The sequence below is a fragment of the Uloborus diversus genome, chromosome 3 (assembly GCF_026930045.1).
Source record: "Uloborus diversus isolate 005 chromosome 3, Udiv.v.3.1, whole genome shotgun sequence".
Taxonomy (NCBI): Eukaryota; Metazoa; Arthropoda; class Arachnida; order Araneae; family Uloboridae; genus Uloborus; species Uloborus diversus.
Genome location: NC_072733.1, coordinates 105672484 through 105699993, shown reverse-complemented (window position 1 = coordinate 105699993; position 27510 = coordinate 105672484). Strand labels below are relative to the sequence as shown.

The 27510-nt window shown below is 32.4% G+C and overlaps 1 protein-coding gene across 2 annotated transcripts in view; it reads right to left on the bottom strand.

Annotated features, from left to right (window-relative positions):
- Positions 1 to 27510, bottom strand: part of LOC129218055 (uncharacterized) — an 88681-nt gene that overhangs the window by 15407 nt on the left and 45764 nt on the right. For both annotated transcript variants that reach the window (XR_008580280.1, XM_054852239.1), the window contains exons 5-6: positions 8360 to 8439; positions 6807 to 6923 (exon numbers count right to left, since the gene is read on the bottom strand). Coding sequence is in view for 1 of the 2 variants with exons in the window: in XM_054852239.1 (XP_054708214.1) it covers positions 6807 to 6923; positions 8360 to 8439 (197 nt within the window). In the remaining variant the exon portion in view is untranslated. The remainder of the gene's footprint in view (positions 1 to 6806; positions 6924 to 8359; positions 8440 to 27510) is intronic.

Below are 27510 nucleotides of genomic sequence, written 5' to 3'. Positions count from 1 at the left end.
ATCCAGAAGCAGCCAAATGTTACATGAGATGTTGTTGCATGGAAGAAAAAGTTTTAAAAGTCTAAATACATTAAAAGGGTCAGAAAATTAAGTTAACCAGAAAGTGATGTCTTAAGCATGTCTGTTACTGGTGCCATTACCCTAATGGAAAAGAAACAATGCATAAATAAGCAGTTTCTCTTCACAAAATATTCCCTAAAAAATTTGTTTTGAATATTTTGCAAGGAGTTTTAGATACCCTCAGAGAAAACTTATAGTTACAAGCCTTACCAAAGATGCACAGTTGCACACGAACAATGCAATAGAATTTTAAATAGATAGCAGTCGAAAGAGCACATTGAGATTTATTTTTGATGCAAAATTATTTGCCCTCATGCCCCTGTTATCGAGATATAAGGTCTCAAAATCTGCTGAAGTTTGAAGAAAAGCTTCAAATTTAAAGACTTAGCAAGAAATTGAAGCCATCAAATTTCGCAGTCTACTGTTCACCTGTAAAAGTGTAAAAGATGCCTTTCATTACTCATTGAAACTCATGAAATTTGGCGACTTTTCTTAAAATTTCTGCAGACTTTTAGACTTTATATTTTGATAACGGGGACAGCAGGGCAAATAATTTATGCTTCCAGAGCTATTTTGCTATGATCTATCAAATGCTACTTATTTAAATTTGTTTCATTATTACACTATCATTTTTCTCTGTTTAGTATTAAAGTGGAAAATCGATGAAGACATGCGGAAAACTCGTTTCGTTTAGTTCTCAATAGGGAAGTTTTCGATTTTTCAATTTTATTTTTATATGATAGAGTAACATGTATGAACATCACAGGTGAAAAATTTTTTGCCATACGATAAGTAGTTTTTTTAAAATTATTTTTTAAAGTTCAAGCTCTTGTGACGTCAAATGGCATAGGAAGTGACGTCATCCCCTCTTCCGCTAGGGGGAGATGCGAAGGTCACGCATTCGACTTCGAAGATGAAACGTAAAACGCTTTCTCCTCGCATTTAACTCCTCGCGTTTCTGGAACATTTAAACCTCTCATCCTCTCGAAAATATTCGAATATCTCATTGGTGTTACTTGAGGAAGATTATTTAGATTGTGCTTTAACGAATCCGGCCTCCATAGTGTGTTCAAAAGGATTATTGAATTTCTAAAAAATAAAAATATCAGCGCGCTCAAAATGTTCCTATCGAAAACAAGGGATCTTCGGCGGAAGGCTGCCCATTCGCGCCCTGTGACGTAGGCTCGTGACGTTTCAGAAGCGCGCACTTTTGCGCGTGGATTTTTAAAAATTCATTAAAAATCAACCACCGTGTTTTAAAATTCGGCGATGGTGAATTTTTTAGTTTTGAGGGTCAATTAACAATATCCAATAGCCAAAATATGAACATTTAATAGGTTGCAACTTCCCTATTCCATTCAACTCTATTTCTGTACATATAAACCTCGTTAGAGAGAATATTAATGGCAAATAGTCAATAGTAAGCTTATAATCAATTATGATTTGGTTTGCTGTGATGGTTAACAATTTTTTGCATAAGAATACTCCTATATCAGCAAAATTAAATTTGTCTTCATTACTGCAGCAGTTGTATTCATCATAATTATTGCTGATCCAAAAGTAAGGTTAGCATCCAATTTTACAAATATACAGCACTGTCTATTCTCATTGAAATTTTCATCGTTGGAAAGAAAAAAACGTTTCTCTATTTTTATATATAAACGGCATCTTTTTCTGTGCATTATCGTCGATGGTGCCTCATAGGCAGATTTAAGCTGAAAATCTTGGGGGTGCAACAATAACAGGGATCCGGGGGGGGGGGATTCCTGGAACAACAAGGCAGTGACGAAATCAGAAAATAATTTTAGGGCAGGGCACACTTTTAAGTCTAAAAATGGCGATGTAAACCATATTTAGTAACATTAGGGGATCTGCAGTTCTTAACATTTCAAACTGCAGAAAAAGTCTTAAACGAAAGTCGATGTTGTTAGAAGCAAAGAGCGAATCCAGCTTCTGGTTTGGAAGGGGATTCACGCCCCAGAAAAAAATTGCAATGGTAGTTTTGAAAAGCAGTTTTACAGTTTTTGGTAATATTTTAGGGACAAGAAAGGTATGTGGGGCTCCTAGGCTATTTTTAGAAATTTAAGTCTTACAAATGTGATTATAGTTTATATTTATGGTTTGGGTTAGGAATGAGACTTATGGACTGTCCCCAATCGATTTTTTGAAAAACAGATAAAAATATGTACCCCCCCCCACTACCTCTTTAATTTTTCATAATTGAAGTTCCAAAAACGCTATGGTGGACAATTTTTGATGCTGTTACCGGACGGAGTGTTCTGGAGCTCTCCCCTAGAAAATTATTGAAATTGAAGTCCTGAAAATGAAGTTCTTATGCAATACTCCGTGGTACTAAAAAAAGGATTTCAAAGGCTACTGTCCCAAAAGATTCTCCCACTTAAATATTATGAAATAATAGTTTTCAGAACCAAAATATTAACAATCTTTGATGATACAGTAGTCATATCGCACCTCGATATATCGCTCATTCTGATATAATGCTCCATCCTTCTGTACCCCAAAATATTAAAACCTAAAAAATAAAACCCTTGCTTTAAGCTTGAAAGCTTTCATGAAAACATATGGTATTACTCAGAAAAGGTCTTTATCTTCTTTATTTTGTCAATGAACAAAACGAAGATGCTCCTATTCTTCTGAATTTGCTGGAAAAGCAGCGACAACTCCTGCCATCCAAATGTACATACATGCAGTAGGGCCATTCCAGCGTTACGTGTGTGACTTTTTGACACCATTTCATTACAAAAAACAATAAAAACCAATATGATGTTTTTTAAATATCTCTTAATAGTTTCTATTGGAGTTACAGAACATATCTGAGAGTTATTAGGTGGCAGTGTTTTTTTAATAGGGTAGTTTAAAAAAATTTTATAGAATTTTAAATGCAGCCTTATGTGTGTGACTCAGAAAATCTGAAAATAAGCTGTACCTGATATTATTTTGTAATTTCCTGTGAAGTTTCGAAAGGTAAATTAAAAGTAATTTTTGTGAATTTGTCTAACTATACCAAGTAAGTATTCAATCAGTTTTTTTTTTTTTCTAAAACTCATACATCAGCAATAAAAATTTTTTTACTAGCGTTACCTGTGTGACCGCCTGCAGCAGTTGAGGGGGATTTCCTAATAAAAATCCATAGTTTACGTCGGATTTTTGCCAAATTGCGCACAGAGGTTCTTCAATGCTCAAGAAATCACATAGAGGTTTTCCTCCCTGGGGGGAATGTGATCCCCCCTCCACAGATATTTTTCTAATTCAAATTTAGTTTACATCGGATCTTTCCCAAATTTGGCACAGAGCTCCTTTGATGCTCAAGAATTCACATAGGGGTATTTTCGCCTCCCTTAGGTTAGATGTCGACACCCTTAGGAGTTTTTTACCAGAAAATCCCTGAAACGGTTTAGTTAGGCCAATTATCAACAATGATAACCTTTTTTGAATTTAAAAAAAAAAAAAGCCTAAGACGTCTGAATTTAAATTTTGAGGCATAAAATTGCTCTTATTGACGGGAAGTTATACATTATTTTATTCTTTTATTTAAGCTTGATTGTTGAAAATGCGTCACTTGACACAACTTTTACTTTCAAGGTAGACCATGCAACGTCGCGCAACACAGCCAGTAAATACTTAAAGTGAAAGGATATATTCACAAAACAAAGAATAAAGTACAATTATTTTTTATTTGTTTTTCAAATTAAATAGTAATGTAAAGCTTATAAACTATCACAAACTGCTAACACTTACTTATGTGGTTTAAAACTATTTGGAATATTTCAAATTATCTGTAGAATTTATTCACTTCTCTTCTCAAAACCAAAAATTATCAAAAAATATTAATGCAATTTTAGGTAAATAAAACATTGTAGTTTTGATCTTAAAGTATTTATATTGCGAATACTTAGTTTAAATTGCTCTTTCGGTATGAAAAAAACAATTCTTATTTATTTATTTATAAATATTTTTTTTAATTATTGTTATTAGTTATTTTTTAACACTCATTGAGCCTTGGTTTCAATGCCAGCACACAATATGTTTAGTTGGCACACAATATTTTGGTTTTTGCATACCATAAAAATGGTATGCAAAAATGGTTTTGTAATGAAAACCATTCAGGAGTGTTTCATTGTGTGACATCTTTCAAAAAGCCTCGTTAAAAATTTTCTGCTGAATGTTTGAAGATGAAAGTCTGGTTACAGGTATTATGTATCAAGTTAATTTTTACGATATGAGATATTTTTCTTCTAGTCTCCCGATTTGACTTTGGAGGAAAACTTGTTCTTTTTGCGTTACCTGTGTGATCAACAAAAAGTGACCTGCATAATTTGGGGGGTGTAAAACTTAACAAAAGAATTTATTAAAAAAATATGATACGCAATTGTAGTAAAGCATCTATGTTTATGATACTTCATAGTTTTTTTAAAAAAAAAAAATTGACGATTAAGTAAAAAAATGGCTCTTGCATTTGTTTCACTAACAATGCTTTTTTTTTTCACTTTGTCTAAATATTATCAAATGAGGCTAAAATCTGATGTAAAAATATTTTAAACACAAAATTGATGCTCAAATTGAAAAGAACAGATATGTGAAAAAAAATTTTGGATGTGCCAGGACCACTTTTCATGGAATTGCCCAGTATATTTCAGTTTAAGATATACATAGTTTGGAAACTACTTGACGTTTTCTTTTGTATTGATACTAAAATCTTTACAATGAATGAGAGACAGCAGGCAGGTGTCATACTGGTCCAAGTAGAAGAGAACATATGCCCTCTCTGACTACCTGTTAGCACAGAAAAGATTTGTGCTTAGTTGCACAAATCAGGATTTGCATCAAAGAAAGGAAGAATGCTCTTAACGGGCGAAAAAGTTTTCATGAAACAATCTGGTTACTTTTACTTTCACATCATTTCTACTGCAAATCGAAGGGATTAGAAGGTCTACAGGGAATAAGAGGATATTGGAATGCTTACTCTTATGAGGCTGTAGCTAATGAAGATCATCTTTATTCGCCATTTCATATTGATGCTGAAAATTTACTCAAATTTAAATCTTGTATGAGTTTCAAAACGTGTGATAGTAAATTCGTGAACTATATCGAAACCATTTGAAAATCCTGTCAAAACGAGTGACTGCTAATTTACTTGCATGTGTTGGATGGATAATTATTTTTAATGAACTCGGTTACATCGCGCTTTCGGATAAATTGCGCTTTTTGTTTCTCGAAAAGTGCGATATAACAAGGGGTTACTGTATTAGAGAAAGGGAGTCGGAGGCCCTTGTTTGAATGTTTTCCAAAATTAAAGTCATACACATGTGAGTGTAAGACCATATTTGATAACATTAGGGACACTGCACTTTTTCAAAACTGAAGTTCCAAAAACGCAATTTTAAATGATTTTTGATGTTGTTAGGTGATTAGAGGATCTTCCTTGGAAATTTGGCGAAAGTGAAGTCCAAGAAACGAAATTTGAGACACTCTGTAATAATTTTGGCTGGAGAGAGGGCTTCGGAGAAGAAAAATTTTGGGGACTAATAGAAAAAATGAAAACGAAATAGAAAAAAATTGAAAAAAAAAAGGGGAGGATATGAAAGAAAGAGGCTTGTGTGAGGAGGGGGCAATAATAAAGAATATTTATTTAAAAACATCAACTCGGCATTTTGTGGGAGGGTCACCAGTTAATTGTGCCCCTCCCCCCCTGAATGCACCACTGCAGCAAGAAGTCCAGGAGTCCTCCTTCAAAAAATTTTGAAAATGTACCTTAAAATTGTTGATATTTAGTTGATTTCAGAGTAGATTTTATTGATAAAGTTTGTTGCAAGTTGTTTTTTTTTTTGACTTGATTAGCCATAGTTGTTTCAAATAGAAGAATTTATATTGATATACAAATAAATACCCAATTACAGAGCATACAATCGTTCTACACAATAACACAGCACTGAACAATAAATTGTTTGAGAAATATCTTTATTTGCATGAAATTATTTATTGCGGGTTTTTTTTTTTTCACACGACTAAAATTACTTTAATTTTTAATATGAGTACAGTTATATTTTTCTCACACTGGCGACATGTGGTGATACACTGCATTTTTTTTTATTTAAATTACTAGTACAGCAGCTATGAAATTTTTTTTCCCCAGCTGCATTTCTGGGTGAAATATACTGAATTTTTTTTCAAAATACAATCAAAAATTTTTGGGGCTGCGGCACACCCCCTGGCACCCCCGTAAATCCACCTATGCAGTGCCCTAAATTCTGTATCGAGTGTCACAGAACTCCACCGACAACCGGCTGAGCAAGCGTTTCACCAATTTTTTGACTTCGTCATCACTTCGGAAACGTTGGTCATCAAAGTGTTCCTTAAATTTAGGAAACAAGAGGTAGTCAATAGACTTGAGCTCCGGACTGCAATCAAGAACGGAGTGGTTTGCCGACTGTCATGTCCCACTCTGGCGGTGGAATTCTGTGACACTCGATACAGAAGTTAAGCCACCGTCAACAATAATGCACAGAAAAAGATGGCAATTATATAAAAGAAAATAAGAGAATTGTTTTTCTTTCCATCCATTTAAGTTTCAATGAGAATAGAGAGTGCTGTACATTTGTAAAATTGATGGGAACCTTACATTTGGATCAACCCTCGTAATACAGTTCAGTTATGTTCAAAACTGCTGTTGAAAACCTTTGATTTCTTAAAACAATTTCTTCCAAGAAAAAACGAAAAAAGCTCACCTTCCTAGGGCGTCCTCTACCTCTTTTCATTTTTGGAGAAGGTGAAATGTTTTCAGAATTCCAATTTGCTGATGCTTGTTTTTTGTGATGCTTCATTTCTCTTGCAATCTGAGTACTCTTCAAGTAAAACATTAATTAGAAATTAAAAACCATATATTTTATGCTTGAAAACATACGTGTTGTTACATCATGTAAAAACCAAAAAGATGAAAATTAAAAAACATGTTTCATTTAGCTTATGAATCACGCAGGGGAGGAAAGAGAAAAAAATCGCTATCTTTCTGTGAACAGTGTAAAAAAAAATATATGCATTTAAAAAATTAAAAATGGAGCTGTTTTTGCTAATTAAAACAATAAAAAGGGCAATTGATGAAAAAGTGTGATTTTATATTTAAGAGCAAGCTTAAGGTAATGAACAGACTCCAAAGTGGTTTGTTTGATTGGGGGGGGGGGGGGGGCAGTAGGAAATAAGGAATCAAACATTTAAAAAGTAAGAAAAAAAATCACTTAATCACTTAAATTAGTAGGAAAAAACTGGAAGAGATAGGACGACACACACGTCAAGAGGTAACAAATTTAGCATACATTTTATTTCTAATGTAAAATATACTAACAGTATTTTTGATTTAAAACTTTGATTTGATTTGAAACTATACTGAATTGATTTTAAACGCTGAAATGGCAAAAAAGTCACTTACGAAAATTTAACTTTTAAACACGCAGATGCTGTGGACTTCATTCCAGAAATTACTGCGGTCAGTCAATGAAAAGCTCAGTATCCGCTTGTTTCTTTTACTTTTCAAAATTGAAACATGCAGAAAATTATCAGTGTGGCATTGTAAAAATAAGAATCAATGCACAATTAGAACTGCTATACTAAAGAAAGAAAAAGTAGGGGAAAAAAGGAAAAAGTAGGAAAATAAAGAGAGAGCTCTAAAAAGTAGGAAAAATAGGAACTCTTCTGGGTCTGTTAAATATTGATGTATTCATTACATTTAGGGATGAGAGTTCATTTGAATCCGAAATAAGTAAAAGTTGCATTTATTGGGTGGCATCAGCGAGTGTCCAATTGGAAGATGAGCAACCAAATGCAAATGAAACTGGTAGTATAAATAGAGAGCGATCTCAATCCCAACCTCTCTCTCTCTCTCTCTTGCACTTTTTGCATGCTTGTCAGATGTTAAGCCTGGTAGGAGTTGCAGGGTATCTGACCTCTGCCTCTACTTACGGCCAGGGATTTTCCTTAAGTTATATTCTGTTCATGTTCTTTTAAGTTTCTAAGGGTCAATAAATTATTGGTATATTTTATGAAGTTTTCTTAACCAAATTTCCAGTCAGTTGTATTACTTCTGCTGGTTAAACACATATTAGAAAGGATTAACTTCCAGGAATCAGACATTCAGCATTCTCTGATTTTAAAGAAATACTAGCTATCACTGATTTACAAAGAATTTTCTAGTATAACTAGTTAAAAAATATTGCATAAAATTTTTACACCTTAGTTTGTTTGAACTCTATGAGGTTTAATTATTAGATTTTTAAAAATATATTACCTTAGTTGTTTTTTTGGACTTCTTGCAACATTCCACAATCTCATTTGATGCACCAGGACCACCATAACAAATTTCTAAAGCTAAAGCAAAAAATTACATACATTATGCTTCAATTTTCATCGAAGATTGCATAAATTATTCCAGGTATAGCAGTCAGGGCTGTTTGGTTTAAGCCATGTTTGTTTAAACCCCTTCATTTAAAAACTGTGTTGGTTTTTTTTAAACACCCCCCCCCCTTTTCACTAAATGTTTTCATGAATTTCACATTTTTGGAAAACCTAAAATCCAATCCATATAAAAGAACCAACAAAGCTTTGGAGACCAATTACAATTTGTAACACTTAAAAAATGTAATCCAAGTTTCTAAAATCTTTTTTGAAATCAAAACACAACATTTCTAAGGGTTGCCCACAAATAATGTCCCACTTTGAGGGGTGGAAGGGGTTTCGATATTGTCAAGAGGGAGGGAGGAGATAATAAAAAGTGAAATATCCCACATTTTCATTACAATATGCTTAAGCAATATAGCATGATATGTGACAAGGAGGAGGGAAGGGATAAAGTGAGGTATAACACAAAGGAAGAGTTGAACTAGAAGAAAAAGTGTGATATCATTTATGGACAGCCCCTAAACAATGCAGCAATGTACAAGGCAATACAAGTTAATTGCAGATTGGCTATACCTATCCATCTTTGTTTCTAGAGAGTAAGATAACAGCTATATAGAAAGAATGCATGATGATTATAGACTCAGTTGCACAGCAAAAAACATGAGTTAACCAAGTTTGAATGGAGGATGACTTTAGATATGAAGTGCTGGAATCAGCATCAGCAAAATGGCAGCATAAGGAAATCAGATAAAAAAGTAAATTTTTAAAATTTTCAATGCAAGTATAAATTTAAATATGCAATATACAAAAATTTAATAGCAATGCCTTTTACCGACATTGAGTTCCCAATTTGGCATTGTTATTTTTCTAGCTGAATTTCCAACAATTTTGAGGATCAAGAGGAAAATCTTCATTTTTCCCCCTTGCAGTAATTTTAGAAAATCTATTTGGCAATACTTTTGCAAAATCATAGTTTTTTCAGCCAAATTTATGATTTTATCACATTTGGCATGGTGGCAGATGCTTAGCACAGGCCCTTAGCAAATGGTCTCAAACAAACCTTTTATACCACCAACCAATATCACATATAGTTCATGCCAAAAACAATTTATGCAACATGAGGGTAAAAGGTGGCTCATCATTGAATTGAGGAGGGCGGTCGTAATAATTTGTCCACTGAGTGTACATCAAGTACCATTGATGCAATCTGTAGTGTATATAACTCTGAATAATTTTTAAATGAAGATATAAAAAGAATACCCAAAAAAGTACAAGAGCACTTAAAGCATAGGTATAAAATAGCTCCATCACCCACTTTTTAGCATGTATCCGCAGTACAATCAGATATAGAAAAAAAAAGGATGTATCAAATTTTGAAAACAGAAACTATTTGTGTAACTTTGTGTACTTATAGTAAAATTTAATGCCAAACTTTCACCTTGCAAATTTTTTTGATCCCATTATAATAACAGTAGTGGCCCTGCATGGAAGGTGGATAAATCAAAAAACATTAATTTTTGTGACAATCAATTTCTTGGAAATGGTTTTAAAAATGTTTACATTGGAAAAGACTTCGGAACTTGTCTTTTTATTCACGGCTTTTAACCAAAATGATTTCTTTTCAAATAAAGAAATTGGTTTTCTAAACATATTAAACAAGGAGGAATAATGTCTGCAATGAAAAACATAATAGTTTTCTTAAAGCTTATTCCTCTTATTTATGTAAGTGTTCTCATTGGTATACAGTCAGAATCTTTTATCTAGAATCCTGAAAACTGGTAACGTTTTGCTGGATTTTCCTGCCATTTTTAAAAATATACTTTTGGCAGTTTTTGAAAAAGTGCTCATTTTTTTCAAAATATTAAAAAGAATATAAAAGGTTCCTTTGTGAATACCATATTATTCAACTAGAATTCGGGAAACTTTGTACAAAAATAAACTTCAAAATTGAAGGATCATCCTATCCCCAGGGGAAATTTGTGAAATGTTTTTCTGAATGAAATTACTTGTGACATTTTTCATATTTTATTCTGCCTAAAAACTGAAGAAATAAACACTTATGCAGTCAATTGCAATTTTTTATAAAGTGCAGGGATGCTGTGTTCAAATATTTTACTAAATTTCCAGCATTTTCAGAAAAACCTAATTTTTCCGAATTTTAAAATAATCGAATATGAAATTGTGAATTAATCTGTTCTCTTGTCACAATAATGTATTTAGGGTAGTGCAGAATTGTGTTCTTGTACATCGTAATTCTAGCATTCTTTCATGTGCAAATGCTGGAAACCGGGTATTTTTTGTTGTGCTTTTATCTTCCCACCTCCAAAGATTTTCATCCTTACTGCAGAATTTTTGGTGATTAATTCAATAATTATTTATACTATTCATTGGGTAGACTTGCTCAAATGGCATTCTAAAATCATTTTACTTTAATGAATTCTTTTATTTGCTGTTTTTGAACTATTAATGGCCTCATTTTGAAAAATGAAATTTCTTTACATCCGATATGCCGATCAAATTTTATTTTTGATATTTACTATGCTTTGTTAGGAAGCAAATAAATGAAATTTCTTATTTCAATCATGAGTTAAAAATTGTCAAGAGTTATGATGTGTTCTTTAAGAAAGTTAAAAATGTCAAAAAGTGAAAATTTGAATCTGTAGTTTAATTTAATTTTTACTTTAATTATGATGATAGTTATTAAAACATTTATTATACAGCTTTAAAATGCAATTATAGAAACTGATTTTACCTAAAATAAATTTCATATGCCATTTTTTAAAATCCTAATCTCCTTGCATCCATGGACTACTACACTTTGTTAAGAAGCAAAGAAATAAAATTAATTTTTATTCAAATCATTAAATTGAAAAGTTTTAAACAAAGTTCCATGCTCTTTAAGGGTGTCAAATGTCAAAAGGTTGAATGCTAAATCACTGGCTGAATATTATTTTTGTTTCAATTATTTTCAGTTTTTTAAATACATACACAACATCTCTAGTTAGTGTTTCAGTTCTGTATTAATTAAGGGTCTGTCTGTTCAGGATTTTTTTACAAGGTTTTTTTTTTTTTTTTTTTTTTTGTGTGAAAAATCAAGTAATTTTGTAAAAAATCAAATAAGTAGACAGAAATCAAATAGTTTTATAAAACAAATATTTTAGTGAAAAATAGGATCATTTGAAATTTCAAATTTATACACATACAGACAAGTCTTCATATATTGAACTTTCACATATCGAAATTTGCTATTTATATAACTTTTAGTACATCTCCATGTTCATAACACAAAAAAACTGTTTTCATATGTCGAAAAAAATCTACATATATTGAAATATTTTTTGAACATCGTGGGACATTATGTTCGACTTTAGATTGTTTCCTTCACAAAAGTTCAAGTCAGGAGAAAAAGAAAGCTTAGTGATTGTCACTACAAACCATACAAGTCAGGGGGTGTTAAGGGAGGCACAAACCAATGGAGAAACTTATGAATTTTAGAACAAACAACCAAGTCCTCTTCAATTTTATGTTGCGACTGATTTTGTAAAACCAATTTATTACAAATTGGTTTGGTAAAAAGGGAATAGTTATAAATTTTATAACTATTCCCCTTTTTTATGAAAGTTGTTTTTCATTTTTAAATCTACTAAGCTTCAGTGAAAATCTAAAAATTTCCATGCCATTGAAAATTGAAATAATCGATTTGATTCAAACATTAAGTCCTGGACTTCAGTTTGGAAATTATGTTTCTAGAGAAGTTTTTAGTGAATTCAATATAATGCAAACTTTTTTGGTGAACTTTTCTTAAAACTGGCTATTCAACAAAACTTTCATAGTTTTCTTTTCTTTTTATAGAATGAAACTATGGTGATTCTAACCGACGTCTGGATTACTGTATATCTAAAAGTAATAAACAATAATTTTTTCTTATCGATTCTTTTTTAATAATTAACTTTCATCAAATGTAACTAGCAAATAAATTAGAAATGAAGTTTTGTTTAAAAAATCTTATTTAACTTGAATGTTTTCGGAGTAATTACGATAAAATTAAGCTCGCCTCTATATATCGAAGTTTTTGTCTGAAAGATATTACTTGGATACATGGATGGCCGACTGTTGCAATGTCTTCAGGAGAAAGCAGGCTTGCCATTTCGAATTTTTCCAGGGTTGGGGGTAATGGATGTGTACTCTATACAGAAATAAAATTGACACAAACTTATAGAGAAAAACATTGATGTTTCAATACCAGGGCCCCCCTGACCCTCGCCTCCCCCTCCCCCAAATGACAAGCCTGGGGGCAAGAGGTTCATGGCTCAAACCAACTCATGGAAATTTTTATGCAGGTGTTTTTTTTCCTGAGGTGAATGTCATTTTTGAGGGTTTTCAAAGTATTTGAGTTGGGAGGGGGGTGCCATCACTCTGCGGGAGATAGGCATCCCAGATGTATCAATGTCTATATACCATTCCACATTATGTTAAGTTATAAAGTGAAACTTCAATGAGCAACCACCTCTATATAGCGACCATTCCATTAAAGACCACATTTCTGAGGCACCGATTTTCCCCCATATAAGACTAATGTTAAAATACCTATGGGAAAGACCATTAAAACCTCTCACAACGATTGGCAAATCATAAACCTCAGCATTGAAAAATATAGGAATTTTTGTTAGAGAAAACTCAAAAAGAGAGAAAAAAACAAAAGAAAAGCAATAGAACATGTAGTTTGCACACAGATTAGGTTTCTCATGTGAACGAAGGTGGAAAGAAACCAGAATAAGGGATTAAAATCTATTTTCCTGAGGCTCCAAATGTGTTTTCTTGCTCTCTCTGCTTTGAACCGTCATAAAAAAGAGAGCGTTGTTTTTCGGATCCTTGGGAGGCTAATGTGGCACACGCACATCTCAAGGCAAGTTAAGCGATTACCCTTCATTGAGGGAGGTTGATAAGAATAGAACTTTGTTTGTTGTTTCTTGGAATTTCTTGGTTGCTTGCAAGGGGGGGGGGGGGGGGGTTAGGTCGAAGCATTCCTAGCTTATCAGAGTAGACGAAATCTATTTTTATTGCCTTTGAATAGCTCAAGAATTGGTTTCAGTGAAGTTGCATTTTGTATTTCATCATGATACATCACAGTCAAAATTTCGAAAAAAAAAGAGTTATCTCATGTTCGAGAAATGTGTAGAATTCATGAACGCAAGAAAGGAAAATCAGAAAGGAAATTAGTGGCTAAAAAAAATGTTTTTGCCTTTTAGGCACTCAGATTCCAATGAGGAAAATAAAGGTGATGAAAATGCTGAGGAATACTGTACGACAAAAGCTGTCAACACAACAAACTCTAACAGAAATAGATAACCTTTTTTTTGCAATAATAATAAGGACATATTGGTAATTTATTTTTTCTGCTGAAAGCTAAACTAGAAACTAAAGTTGTTTTAAAAAAAAAAACAAAGAATCTGTAGCAGGCGAATCTTTTCACATATTTTAATGCAATTAGTTTTTAAATAGAAAAATCATATTTGCATTAAAAAATTTTTTTTAAAAGTTTCTTTATTTAAATACATTCTTATCATAATGTTCTTGATTAATGCACAGCAGGAAGAAGGTAAATTAACAGCTATGGTGCTATATTTGCATGTTCAAAAATGACCTCTAAATACAGGGTGGCGACAGGAACTGTGAAAAAAAGTTCCCTGACTTTTCCCTGATTAAGTTCACCAAATTTCCCTGATTTACGTTACCAATGATAATAGTTTTCTTTCTTTGCTCTACTTGAAGTCCGTTGTATGTTTGTATAAAATGCAGTATTTTAAACGTTTTAAGTTGTGTAAACTTGTTGAACTAAAGATATATTTTAAAAAGATGCTACTTTTTTAATAAAATGGTTTTTAAAAAAAAGACATTTTTTGGGGGGGGGGACCTACAAAACAGTATATTAAATTTTTACACATGGAAAGATTATAGAAAATTAAAAAAAAAATACTTCATTTCCTGAAACCACTTAGCATAAGAATTTTTAGAAGCTATTAAAATGACTTTTAAAATCATATGTGTCCTTATGACAGAACTAAAAAGTAATTGAAATTATTTTGAACTAAGTTTTTAAACAGTATAATAATTGTTGCAAGAATAACAAGTAATAGTATTCTTATATAACTAATTGACATATTTATGCAAAACAGATGAAACCATTTGACATCCATTCATAGGGAGCTTTTCTCTAATCAAGAATATAGGTTTTAATGAATGAATACAGCATTTTAACAATAAAAAATAAAGATATTTACTTAAGTACACAAGTTAACTCTATTTCAAATGATTTAAGTATGTAACGAAAAAAATCTTAGATTGCTTTTGTAACAAACAACTTTGAAATACAGTGCAGAACCTTTTATCCGGGAACCAATAAACCGGGAAACCAGAAAACCGGCAACTTTTTCCCTACTTTCCCGTTATTTTTTTTAAGTAAGCAATTTTGGCAATTTTTGAAAAATTAAGCTTTTTTTTTTCTTTTTTTGAAATACCAAAAAGAATATGAACGATTTCTTAATAAACAACATATTACTCACGCATAACTCGAGAAAATGTTTGCAAACACTAACTTAAAATGGTTATCCTTTATGCGGGTCAAAATTTCCGAAATATTTTCTTGAACTAAAAAGTACATTCGTAAGTTTGAAATTTTCGTGTTTTATTCTAATTGATAGCTAAGGAAATGAATATTGTCGCATAGAAAGCGAATTTTTTTTATACACATAGTAGAAATTTGCAGATTTAGGTTCAAAAACTTATTTTTTGCCCTTCCCTTCATTTTCTTTCGTTTTAAAACATCGAAAAGTGGTGGATTTTTTTTTCTTTTCCAAACAGAATGTGAGGGTCTCATGTATTATGAATAACTTAAGTTTTTTAGTGTTTAAATTATTCTCACAATAATAGTTTTTTATATTTCGATATTCATCAGCATTTCTGAACTGTTTTCTTCTTATTTTAATATGCTTAATTATTTATTATATAGTAATTTAAATTTTACAAACAATCGGCCAATAGCGCTTTTTAGCAATCCAGAAAACCGGGAAATTCAGATATCCGGGATAGCGATGGTCCCGAACTTCCCGGATAATTGGTTCTCTACTGTACAAGGAAAAAAAAGCAATTAGTTAATTTCAAAATATATAAAAGAAGAATACAACTTGGTTATAAAATTAAAGAATTACTTAAGTCTGAAGAAAAGAAAACCCTGACGATCTGTGGTGACAACAAATAGTATAACGGCAAAAAACAAAGTTTTTTTAAATTGAAAGTTTAATTTTAGCAATTAAATTAAAAATGCGAATAAGTTTAAGCTTTTATAGTATTAATTCAAAAACCAAAGATTTCTTCTTGAAATCGTTACAGTACTTAATTACTTCGAAACAATGAAAAAAGGCAAAGGAGCTAAGGCATTAATGAAGGCTTCCTTTTTGCCAGTACGGTTGTTTATTTTACGTAGCATTGAAAGCGTAAAAGGAAATTTCAAGCTAGGTAAAATAAACTACCTAACAGACATAGAAGCAATCTTAGGAAGTTCATCCTGTGGTTAATAAGTAAGATTCAATACTTTGATGTTGAGGAAAAAAGATGCACAAATATGCGGTAGTGTATAAACACACCTCATTAATTTTACCTTTTTTTTTTTTTTAACAGATAATTGGTGGAAAATGCGTAGGGAATTAGAGTATTTAATTTTGTAAAGTGAAAAAAAAAATTTTTTTTTCTTCATAAAATCAATTTTCCCTGATTTTTTGTTATTTTTTCGAAATTCCCTGATATTTCCCCGATTTCTCCCTGATTAATAAAGTTCCCTGACTTTTCCCTGATCTCCCTGATCTGTCGCCACCCTGTAAAAGCAACCAAACTCCATTAACAACCATTTTTTTTTCAGGAACGGAGAGTGGTCGCTCCACAAAAGTTTCACTGTACTAGAAATATTAACTAGAGATGTTGTATGTACAGTGAAACTTGTGAAGTAATAGAAACAAAAGTAAAATTCAGGCAGCTGTTCAGCATTTAACAATTTGACATTATGACACTCTTTCAGAGCATGTAATTTTGTTTAAAATTTTTGTTTTAGAATTTAAATAAAAATTTAAAAAAAGTTTAGTTGTTTACTTCTGAACAAAGTGTAGTAAACATTAAAAATGCAAAAAATCCAATTTTCAATGCAAAGAGAAGGCATCAAAGTATAAGAACGGCATATGAAAGAATTAATTTTCTAAAAAATATTTTAGAATTTCATTAGAAAGAGGTCTAAGATAAATATATTATTTATATCTATCTATACAGCTGAAGCAAAAATAAAAAATATACCAATGATTCAGCGTTTAACTTTTTGATACTCATAAAGAACAAGGAATTTTGTTTTAAAATTTTGAAATTATGATTTTATAATAAAAATAACTTTCATTTATTTTCCTCTGAACAAAGCCTATTTTGCACAAAAAATGAGTAAAATTTTGTTCTCATATCGGATACAAAGAGATCACACTTTTATAAGTAAAAGCATCAAAAGTGTAGAGACAGCAAATAAAAGAATTCAGTAAAATAAATTAATTTTAGAATTGCATTTTAACAGGTCTACATGATGAATATTATCAATAATCACTGACATATTCGCCGAAAATTTGAAGTAAGAAAATAAAAAAAATCGGAGGTGGGGAGATTCAAGCATAACAAACAATACTGAATTTCCAATACTACAGTATTTTTATTCCAGCTTAAATAGGAGGGTTCAGGTATTTTACCGAAACACCAGCATAGGCGGATTTACGGGGGTGCCAGGGGGTGCGCCGCACCCCCAACAATTTTGGTTGGATTTTCAAAGAAAATTTAAATGAAGTATATTTTATCGGGAGAAAATATATATTTCTCCTCAGAAATTTTGTGAAACAACTTATATTTTTCTACAGCTGAATGCAAGTTAATTTACTTGAAAGAAAACCTAAAAATACAATAATAGGCAGCTTATTGTAAGACCCGGTCACCACACATCGCCAGTTCGAGAAAAATTGTGCTACACGAATTAAAAAGAAGTATTTCTCCATTTAAAAAAAAGAAAGATGATAAATAATTACATAAATCAAATAAAAACATTCCTTTAATTATTTTTCAGTACTGTATTATATGATAATTTTATACTCTGCAATTTCGTATTTATTGGTATAGCATTACAATTTTTTCTTTTTCCTTGAAACAAGTATGCCTAATAAAGTCCAAAAATATGGCTATTGTGATGTACTCCCTCAAAAACGATATAAAGTCCTTACACATCATTTCAGTAAACATTACAATAAAATCACTCTGAAATAAACTAAAAATTAACATCTCCACGGTAAAAGTTCAAAATTTTATTGAAGGGGGCGGGGCAGTGCTATCACTGATTTCCCCTACTAAAATTAGTTGCTTTTGTTGCCTTTAATATGAATAATAGTCTCCAAAATAGTTACCAGATACAGAAAATAATTTCTAAAATAGTCTCCTATTTAAAAAAAAAAGCATTTATATCATTTTAATGCCATGAAGTGGGATAGACCTACATGGGGTAAATTTTCTCCAAACAACCTTTAACTAGTATGTTGTGGCCATCACGAAACTTTCTTCTATATTTTTCTTTTTTTTTTCTGATCCCTCCCCATGCTTGACGAGGAAGCAATATTCCCAAAAAAACAAAATTACACATGCAAAAACTTGACTACCATCCCAATGTCTGAATTATTGCAAAAGCAAAGCAAAGAGCGAAAATTGAAAGTTATTTTAAAAGCCTTGCTTGAATTAATTACAAATATTTTAATTGTTAACAAACATAAGATGGCAACAGTTAAAAATTTTAAATCATTGAGATAATATTTCCGATCATTTCCATTCAATTAAAATCACGAGAAATACGCAGAGGACAATCTATTACGATTTATCTTTCCTATTGTTGCATTAATAAAGCTATTTTTATTTAAAAAAAAAAAAAATCAACACCTCTTGGAGCGATTGGCGTCAAAATTGGACCAAAGCCTGTTTACATATGGATTCACATATATTCCAAATTTCAACCAGAACGTAGCATTACTTCTTGAGATAGGGCACTCACAATGGAAAAAAAGAACGGGCGATTGCGCTACCCCCTTTTTAGCTGTAGACACCAAAATCAAATCAGCTCTTATACCCACTAAGGACTACTTGCCGATAAATTTTTCTTTCATTCTGTTCATTATTTCTTGAGGTACAGCAGTCACAATTGACGACAAAAAACGTTCTATAGATCAACCCCCGTTTGAGTTATTGACACCAAAATTGAATCAGCACCTGTTCCTGTTAATGGCAACATATGGACCAAATTTTGTCTGATTCCGCCAGTTACTTCCTGAGGAATAGCAAGCACGCGTAACTCAAAAAACGTCCCATTGCTCCACCCCCCTTGGAGGAATTCGCGCCAAAAACCAATGGGCACAAGTTCACATAGGGGCACATATGTGTACCAAATTTCGTTCGATTTCATGCGGTAGTTTTTGCTGTAGAGCGGCCACAAAAAACTGGTCACACACAGACGTGACACACACACACACATACATACACACACACACACACATACACACACACACATACATACACACACACAGACAGACAGACATTTTCCAAAAATAGTCGAAATGGACTCAGCACACCTCAAAACGTTCGAATCCGTCAAAATTCGAAATTCGAAAATTTGCACGAATCCAATACTTTCTTCTATGTATTAGATATAGAAGAAAGTAAAAAGGAAATAGTCACTGTATTTTACAACTGATTGCGAAATACTCGCTTTTGTCATCAAAATAGTCGTCAGAATAGCAGCTTTAGTCGCCATTTGCAGTACTGTATCCCCCCCATGCTTTGTATTGCAGTGGCGTAGCTACAGTTTCTCTCGCCCGGGGCGGGTTCCTCTATTTGCCACCTTTTCATTGAGACATATCTAATACATTAAAGCATTGAAAATTATCGCTCACACTATAAAACTTCATTTCAAGTAGCAAAGGGAAACTAATTTAATCCGTATTCTTCCTACAAAAATAAAGGGAGCGGAGTCAGTCGCCTATCTCGGAGAAATACTCTGAATTTACATCACAAATTGCCGTTAAAAAAGTAACTTTTGGGGGAATGGGGTTCTCTACCGAATCTTTATCAAAACTGAAATCCGTTTAAGCCTTTGGGGAAGATGGAGAGTCAGCTTTTATTCCGTAACAAGGTTCCAATAATTTTTTTTCCCTGCATTAATTCAGCACTGACAAAGAAACAACTTTTACAGAAATATATCTGATATTTATATACATTAACAGATGTTATATTTGAGAAATTTATTTGATATTACATATTTAAATATTTTCCGAAATTTAAGTTTTAAAAATACAATTTAAGTATTGAATTACAATTTAAGGACATTAAGTGAATGAGGAAGGTTCAAGGGCTCACTACGGAAATATTTCAACTTTGAACACTGAAATGACCGTTCAGTTATACCAAAACCTTACATTTCAAAGGGGTTTTTTTTCTTTGCCTCCAGTATTAGATTTAAAGTATGATTCTTTTATTCGATTTGTTTTCACACCAAAAGTGCTGAATCGCCTCCCCGAAAAGTACGCCGCCTCTGGCGAACCACTCTTTCCGTCCCTCCCTAGCTACGCCACTGCTATATTGTTGCACCCCCAGAATTCACAGCCTAAATCCGCCTATGAACACCAGGCCCGGATCTACGTACCCGCTGACCTTGCAGTGTGGGGGCCCACACCCTTAATGGAATCCGGCCAAATAATCCAAAAAAATAAATATTACAAAATAAATTTGAAAAAACTATCCTCAAGTTTTAATAGTTAAAAACATTTTGCTAAAAATGTGAGAAAAAATTGAAACTCAACACGTATTACTTAGCTCATAAACGGGGGGGGGGGGGGGGAGGCAATATAAAGTTATCTGAAGCTTGTTTTTTTACTGATATTACAGTATAACTTTGATTTAACGATACCCGATTTAATGATTTTCTCAAGAAAATGATAGTTTACTGGTCTGGATTTGACTGGATTAAGTGTCTATACTACTCGATTTAACTATGTCCTTGATTTAACGATAACTTTTTCCAGTCCCTTGACAATCAAACTGAAGTTATACTGTACTTGTAAATAAAATGAGTTTCCAAAAACCAGGGTAAAAAACTTCACACAGCTACTAAAAAGTGTTTAGTCAAGTAAGTTAAAAACATTAAAATAATAATACTAATTATTAGTATTTATTAAATGAATAAAACGATTAAACAAACTAATTCAAAATTTTTAGTACGAATATTGAAACAGTTCAAAACATACAACAATCACTCGTTTATAAAATGTTTTTTTTTTTGAGGGAAGGGGTGTATAGCAATTCAGTGGACGATTAGGGCCTTGATGATTTTTTGCAGAGGGGACCAAAATTAAGAGTTCCGGGCCTGCGGAAAACAATCGTCAAAAGTTCAAAACCCATCTTATTTTCTCGCAAAACAAAGCTAAAACACCTCACCATAAAAGCAAAAACACTGCCAAGCTGGTAAAATGCTTGGATTATTATCCAATCAAGTCACTATGAAAGTTTAAAACTAGGCGTTAAATGGCAAGAATTTTAAAGCTGGTAATGTTATCTGAAGAGATCAAATTTTATCCCACCCAGCTATCTGTTTGCAGTTCTAAGTTCAATTGGTTAATAATCAATATTACAGTAAGCTCCCGATTATCGGCAGTTGGAATATCCACAGGTCTTTTCACGTATTGTTTAATTTTTTTGTCATTAAATGTTTTTTAAACTTATGATTGTGTTATTGTTCGTTTTTAGCTTTTACATATGTATTTTTTTTTTACTTTGAATGTCAGTAGATGCCATGTAACGATTTTTTTAGCTCTAATTTAAAAGTATGTGTATTAGTGTTTTTTATAGATTTTAGCTATTGTATACAGTAGTATCATTTTTTACCCATTATTCCGATTATCCACGGTTTTCACTTATCCGTGTTACCCTACCACCCTATTCTGAGGATAATACGGAGTTTACTGTATTATATATACATAATTTTCTCACACGAAATACTGATGCCTTGTCTGGGAGCGTACTAGGTCTGGTTAAAGCTAAACGGCCTCTTATACAGCCCCATTAGAAACAAAACATATACATATTTTTGTTGAAGTAATGAGTAGGACTCGACCGATGCATCGGCCTGGCCGATGCATCGGCGCCGATGGTTCAACAATTTAGCCATCGGCATCGGCATCGGCGGCCGATGCTAAATTGCAGGAAACATCGGCCCATCGGCCTTAAAAACATCAAAAAGCCGATGGAATTGGCCGATGTTTTTGAAAAAAAAAGGACTTTTGATGTTTTACCTTTCAATATAAAGTGAAGGTTGTTTACATACAAAATTGTTTACTTGAATTTCAGTATGAATTTCTATTTTAGTCACCCCTGAAAGAGTTTTTAATAGTGCATTTAGGTACCATACAAGTTAATTGTTGCGTTGTTTCTTGCTGCGTACGTATGTATCTCTCATAAGTCATAACTCCAAAATAGTAAACTGTAGAAGGATAAGTTTTCGCATGTGGGGTGTGCGTACGTTCCAGTTGTGCACTTTTTGTTTTCGATCGGGTGTTCTAAAAAGTCTGTTTACTCATTTTTTGTGGCTATTAATTACTTATTTCAATGCAAAACTAATATAGCGTCTCAGACTAACGATCATTTGGTGATATATTGCCGAATTGGAGACCATGGAAACAAATATGAGATGGCGAAACTGATTTTTTAGTCATTTTGTTAGATTCCTCTTGAGCCGACGGTAATTTTTAATTTTTCGATATTTGTAATATAAATCACAGTAATGCAGTCTTTTCTGTATAGCTTCGGCAGAGTTACAAGTTTGGGGGCTCTTCGAAATACATTTTGGGGCCCTATTTCTCTATCACAAAAATTGTAAAACATTTATCATAAGCATTTTTTTAACTCCTGCGGTGTCCATATGGTTAAGGTGCCTCTCGCGCATTTGCTATATTTGAAATCCGCCACTGCACGTCAAAACAAACTCGGGTGCAAGTTTTGAAAGGGTTTTTTCTGCTCAATGTTTATGATTATTTTGAACTCTATTTTTTACGACTATTTCTTGAATTTCCGAGAACACATGCGTGCCCCTCCTCCCACTTCCTCAATTTCTGAAATTAAACTCTAGTTGTACTTCTGAGTCGTTTAAAAGTAACACCATTCATAAAAATAGAGATTTTTCTTTCAAACTTTATCTATTGTTTAGAAAGAATTTAGAGCATTAATGTAAGAAATTGATTAAAGACGTTATGAATGGTGACATAATTCGGGAATCGAAGGGACTTTTGAATTTTTTTCTTCGGAAGTGCTGAAATAGATTCAGAAAATCTTCCGAAGCGTAGGTTTTAGCGGTTCTGTACTAAAAAAATTACGCCGAGGTTAGGGCCGAAGTGTGAGTTACTGCAAAATCAGAGGGTGACCCCCCCCCCATTTCGTAATGCGCCATCTTTTTTATATCATTAATAGCGATCGATTTTTTTCTGTTGTAAGAATTATGTATTTATATAAAATCAACGAATAAATTATTTTCGTTTTTTATAGAAAAGTTTTCAAGGTTTTTCTATTATGCAATTTTTTAAATTTCAGAAAATTATTTCTAAACTGAACAATTTAATTTGAACTTGTTTGTAAAGCTTCATAAAAGATTAAACAATCAAATTGTTCAATATTATGTGTGCAAACATCAGATCAAGTAGTATATGTATTCAGTTATTAACTTGGTGTAAATATTGAGTTTGTTTATTGTAGCTGCGTTGTAAGAACCTCGCTCTTTTCATTGCTATTTCTTTTTTCAGCAAAATTTATGTTTCTGTTTTAGTTTTTTGAAAAATGCAAAATTTTCTATTCGTAAATTTTAAATAAGTATAAAAATATTCCTATTATGATTTAGTATTGTAATTTATCTGTTACCTTTTTGTTTAATTTGATGACCAAAAGCAATCTTTGCACTTTAATTACGTAATTTGTTGACGGTTTCATAGTTTTATTCTTTTTTTTTTTTGAATGATTTAACAACATAATTTAATGTTTTTTAACTATGTTTAGTGTACCTAAATCCATACATCATTATAATATTCCTGAAATCTTAGTTATATGCTCAATTAAAAAAAAATCAATTGGTTATTAAACAGTCCCTTTGTTTTTCCTCCTTTTTTTGCTTCTTTCTTTCTTTTTTTTTTTTTTTTTTTTTGACTGTTGTTCTTTCTCTTTCATCATACAGCAGTCAAAAAAGGAGAAGCATAACTACACCTTATACAGATTGTACGTAGCACTATCCAAAAGTTCGGATACAAACTGTATAAAACCTTACCCAGAATAGTTCATATTACAGAAGCACATCCACCATCAAAAGGTTACCTTGAGGGACTATGTACTTCTGTCAGTGTTCATATAACTTTTGGAAAGCACTCCTGGAAGCCAATTTTTCGCTACCTTCTATGATGCAGCTTTATCTTCTCCTGACGGAAGAAAGCGGCGTCCATCCAAAAGTTTTTTTGCTGGGAACAGGTAAAAGTCACACGGAGCTAAGTCCGACGAAACGTTACGCTATTTGTTTGTCATATCAGAGTAATGACCAATCGAACCGTGCATCCTAAAAATGAAAGTGGCCTTCTTCCCCACGATGAAGTTAAAGCAGCAGATTAAGAGGCCTTACAGGAGTTTGCGAAAAATGTGTTCCAGGAGTGTTTCTAAAAAGCTATACGAACGTTGGCAGAAATGCATAGTCGTTCAAGGTGACTATTTTGTAGATAGATGTGCTTTGGTAATGTGAACTATTCAGGGTTCGGATTTATACAACTTATCCTCTAACTTTCAGATCATACTACGTACGTATGAGTTTTCAATTTACTATTTCATAACGTTTTTGAGTGACGTAAGTTTACGCGTATGAAGACATCACAAGAGAATTTGCGGTAATTAACTGAGGAGGCGTTCAAAATGGATATTTCGGTCATCTACATGTTCTTAGGTACATATGCATGTACAGATGTGCCGAAAAAACTTGTGAAGAAATTGGGTGATCGTAAAATAGAAATTTAGGTCAAAATTTGATTTTTTTTTTTGTGATTACAATTCCTTATTCGAAGAAAGGAAGTAAAGGGAAATGAATCAATGATCCCTTAACTCCCTGACAATTTTATCAATTTCTTTCTTTTTTTTTTTTTTTTTTTTTGCCATCGGCCAACGGCATCGGCCATCGGCCATTTGGAGGAAAACAATCGGCCATCGGCCGTCTTCGAACAATCGGCCAACAATCGGCATCGGCCCATCGGCCAAAAAATGCCATCGGTCGAGCCCTAGTAATGAGTGGGGAGAAAAGTCCTTATGCTGCAATTTCAAGCTGCAAATGACTGCATTTTTAAAGAAATCTATAACAAAAACACTTCAGCTAGTAATTTTGATTCAGCTATGATTAAATAAATACGAAAAGTTATAAAAACAAAACACCCGACTTAAGTTCTTAAAAGAAACAAACTACACAAAGAACAAGCGCTATATTTTTTGACATTGTTAGTGATTTATCCCTTGCATATTATGCAAGCATCACAGAAGTGTTTCCCAAAAATAATCGGCTTAGGCACAGAAATTGCATTATTCTGATTCCAGGTTTGCTTCTCCAATAAATAATTTGTGAAAGGTCCATTTTGGTTGATTGGAATTTTAGGAGGGACCTGTTTTTGTTGATAGGAAATTTGTAAAGGGTCCGTTTTGGTTGATTAGATTTTTTGTAAAGAGACAATTAATGGACCCAAATTTCCTCTGGCCAGACCCGTTAACGAAAAAGAAAAATCTCTGAATCAGTTGATATTGTAGTTAAATCCTTTTCAATACATTCAGTAGCAAGTGCAATTTTCATTACTTTAAAAGCATTTACGAGAAACAAGACTTTTGCTTTCACATCAATTTTTTTTTTGTGAAAATCAGTATACTACCAGCTTAAAAGTGACATTATAACTCATTACCAATTTAGTTAAACATGTGCGAAACATTTTGATTGAGGAAACCACTTGAATATAAGAAATACGTCTTGTATGTCTGTCAAAAGCAATTAATGTGACATGTATCAAATTATGTATATTTAAGTATTGAGAGTCTTAATTTTAAAAATGAGTCCTCTCCCCTTGTTTTCTCTTTAAAATTCTCGGGTATTTTTTTTCATGAACTTGCAATCACTGCTCTGAACGGTTGTTAATTAAAGTCATTTTAAGTATAACTGACTGCAAAAAGAATGCGAAATGCCAAATACCACATTTTCGTATTTTCCAGATAGTTCATACTGTGGAATTTATGAGATCATTAAGCAAAAGAATGTAATTAGGCTGCAAGAGCTTAAAAATGCAAATTTCTATTGAATTCATTAAATGCAAGCAATCACCTTTTCATACATTAACATAAAAAATTGCATATTTAGTTCATACTCGGATTTTTTACCATTTATTTTCTTTCTTTTTAAAACATTAATAAATACTATGTTGATATTTTTCTTTTCTTTTTTTTTTTTTTAATCTTAAGACTGTTACATTTTTAGGCTTTTAAATGGTTGTTTTATTTAATATTTTTTAGTATTTTGAAACTTATATACATTACTGAACTGTTCTTTAAAATTTAAGATGCATAACTATTTATTAGAGAGTTTCATAAACTATCCACAAACTATTTTAGCAACCCAAAAAACTGGGACTCATATATCTGGGAAAGCGATGGTCCTGAACATCCCGGATAACACTGGCCAACACACATTTTGGTGCCAGGGTATTTGGAGTTGATTTCATATGAATTTGATGCCCTGAATTCAAATATGGCATTAGTTTTTGCCTAGGAGCTCGAATTTCTGAGATATAACATTTTAGTGAAATATACGTTACACTATTTAGTTAAATCCATGCATCAAATAAATATACTAAACACGGATTTTTTATTATCAAATTTAAAAATTATTATATTTATATATAATAATAAATACATACAAATACAATATATTAATTATATATGATAAAATAATGATATATTACTAAGATAGAGGAAAAATCATTGATGAAACCAACTGCTCACTGAACACTTCCGAAGCTTCTTTTCCGTGACATTCTTGAATGTTTGTAATAAACAAAGCAAGAGGAAAAAGTACTCAATGAAGCTACCTATTCACTGAACGCTTTGGAAGCTTCTTTTTCGTGACCTTCTTGAATATATTATGGGACAATCCTTTTTTAAATTCCAGCAGTAATCTGCCACCATGTGCGTATTCCATCTTCCTCAGTAGCGGTCCCTCAGAGTTTTAATATCTTGGTCAAATCTTTCACCTGTTTCTTCAGTGGTGTCTCCTAAATTGTCAGGAAAACGGTCTAAATGACTGTAAATAGTGCACCTTCATGCTTATGTTACACCAAAGGGATTTGAAACTGTTAGCATCTCGTTTAACAGTTCAACATAGTTTTCATCTTTGCGTTTGCAAAGAAAATTTCTGAAACTGCAACAAATGAAGTCCACTCTTTTCGCTCAGCCTCATTCATCGAATTTACGAAGGCAGGAAGTATTTTTCCCATTATATATGCAAAGCACGATCCGTTCTTATATACAAGCCTTTACATAGGCCATACACAGCCTACATTATAGCCATATATACAAGCCTTATTATACGAGGATTTACAAATTGCTTCATAAGGCCCAGTTTGATATGCAGTGGAGGAAAGATGATTTTAACTAAGGGGCCATAAATGATATTTTTTTCCCCAACTTCCATGTTTTCTCTTTGAGGCCACTCTTTTCTGACCCAGTGGTGTGTTTTGTCTGCTATCCCAGAAGCAAAAGAAGCAAGGATATTTGGTGTGGCCACTTTGCTGTCTGAGAAGAAGGTTTACCATTTTCAAGTTCACATAAATTACCCATTAATGTTCATGATACTTTATCTTCTCCAAGACCAAACCTATGCTGTTA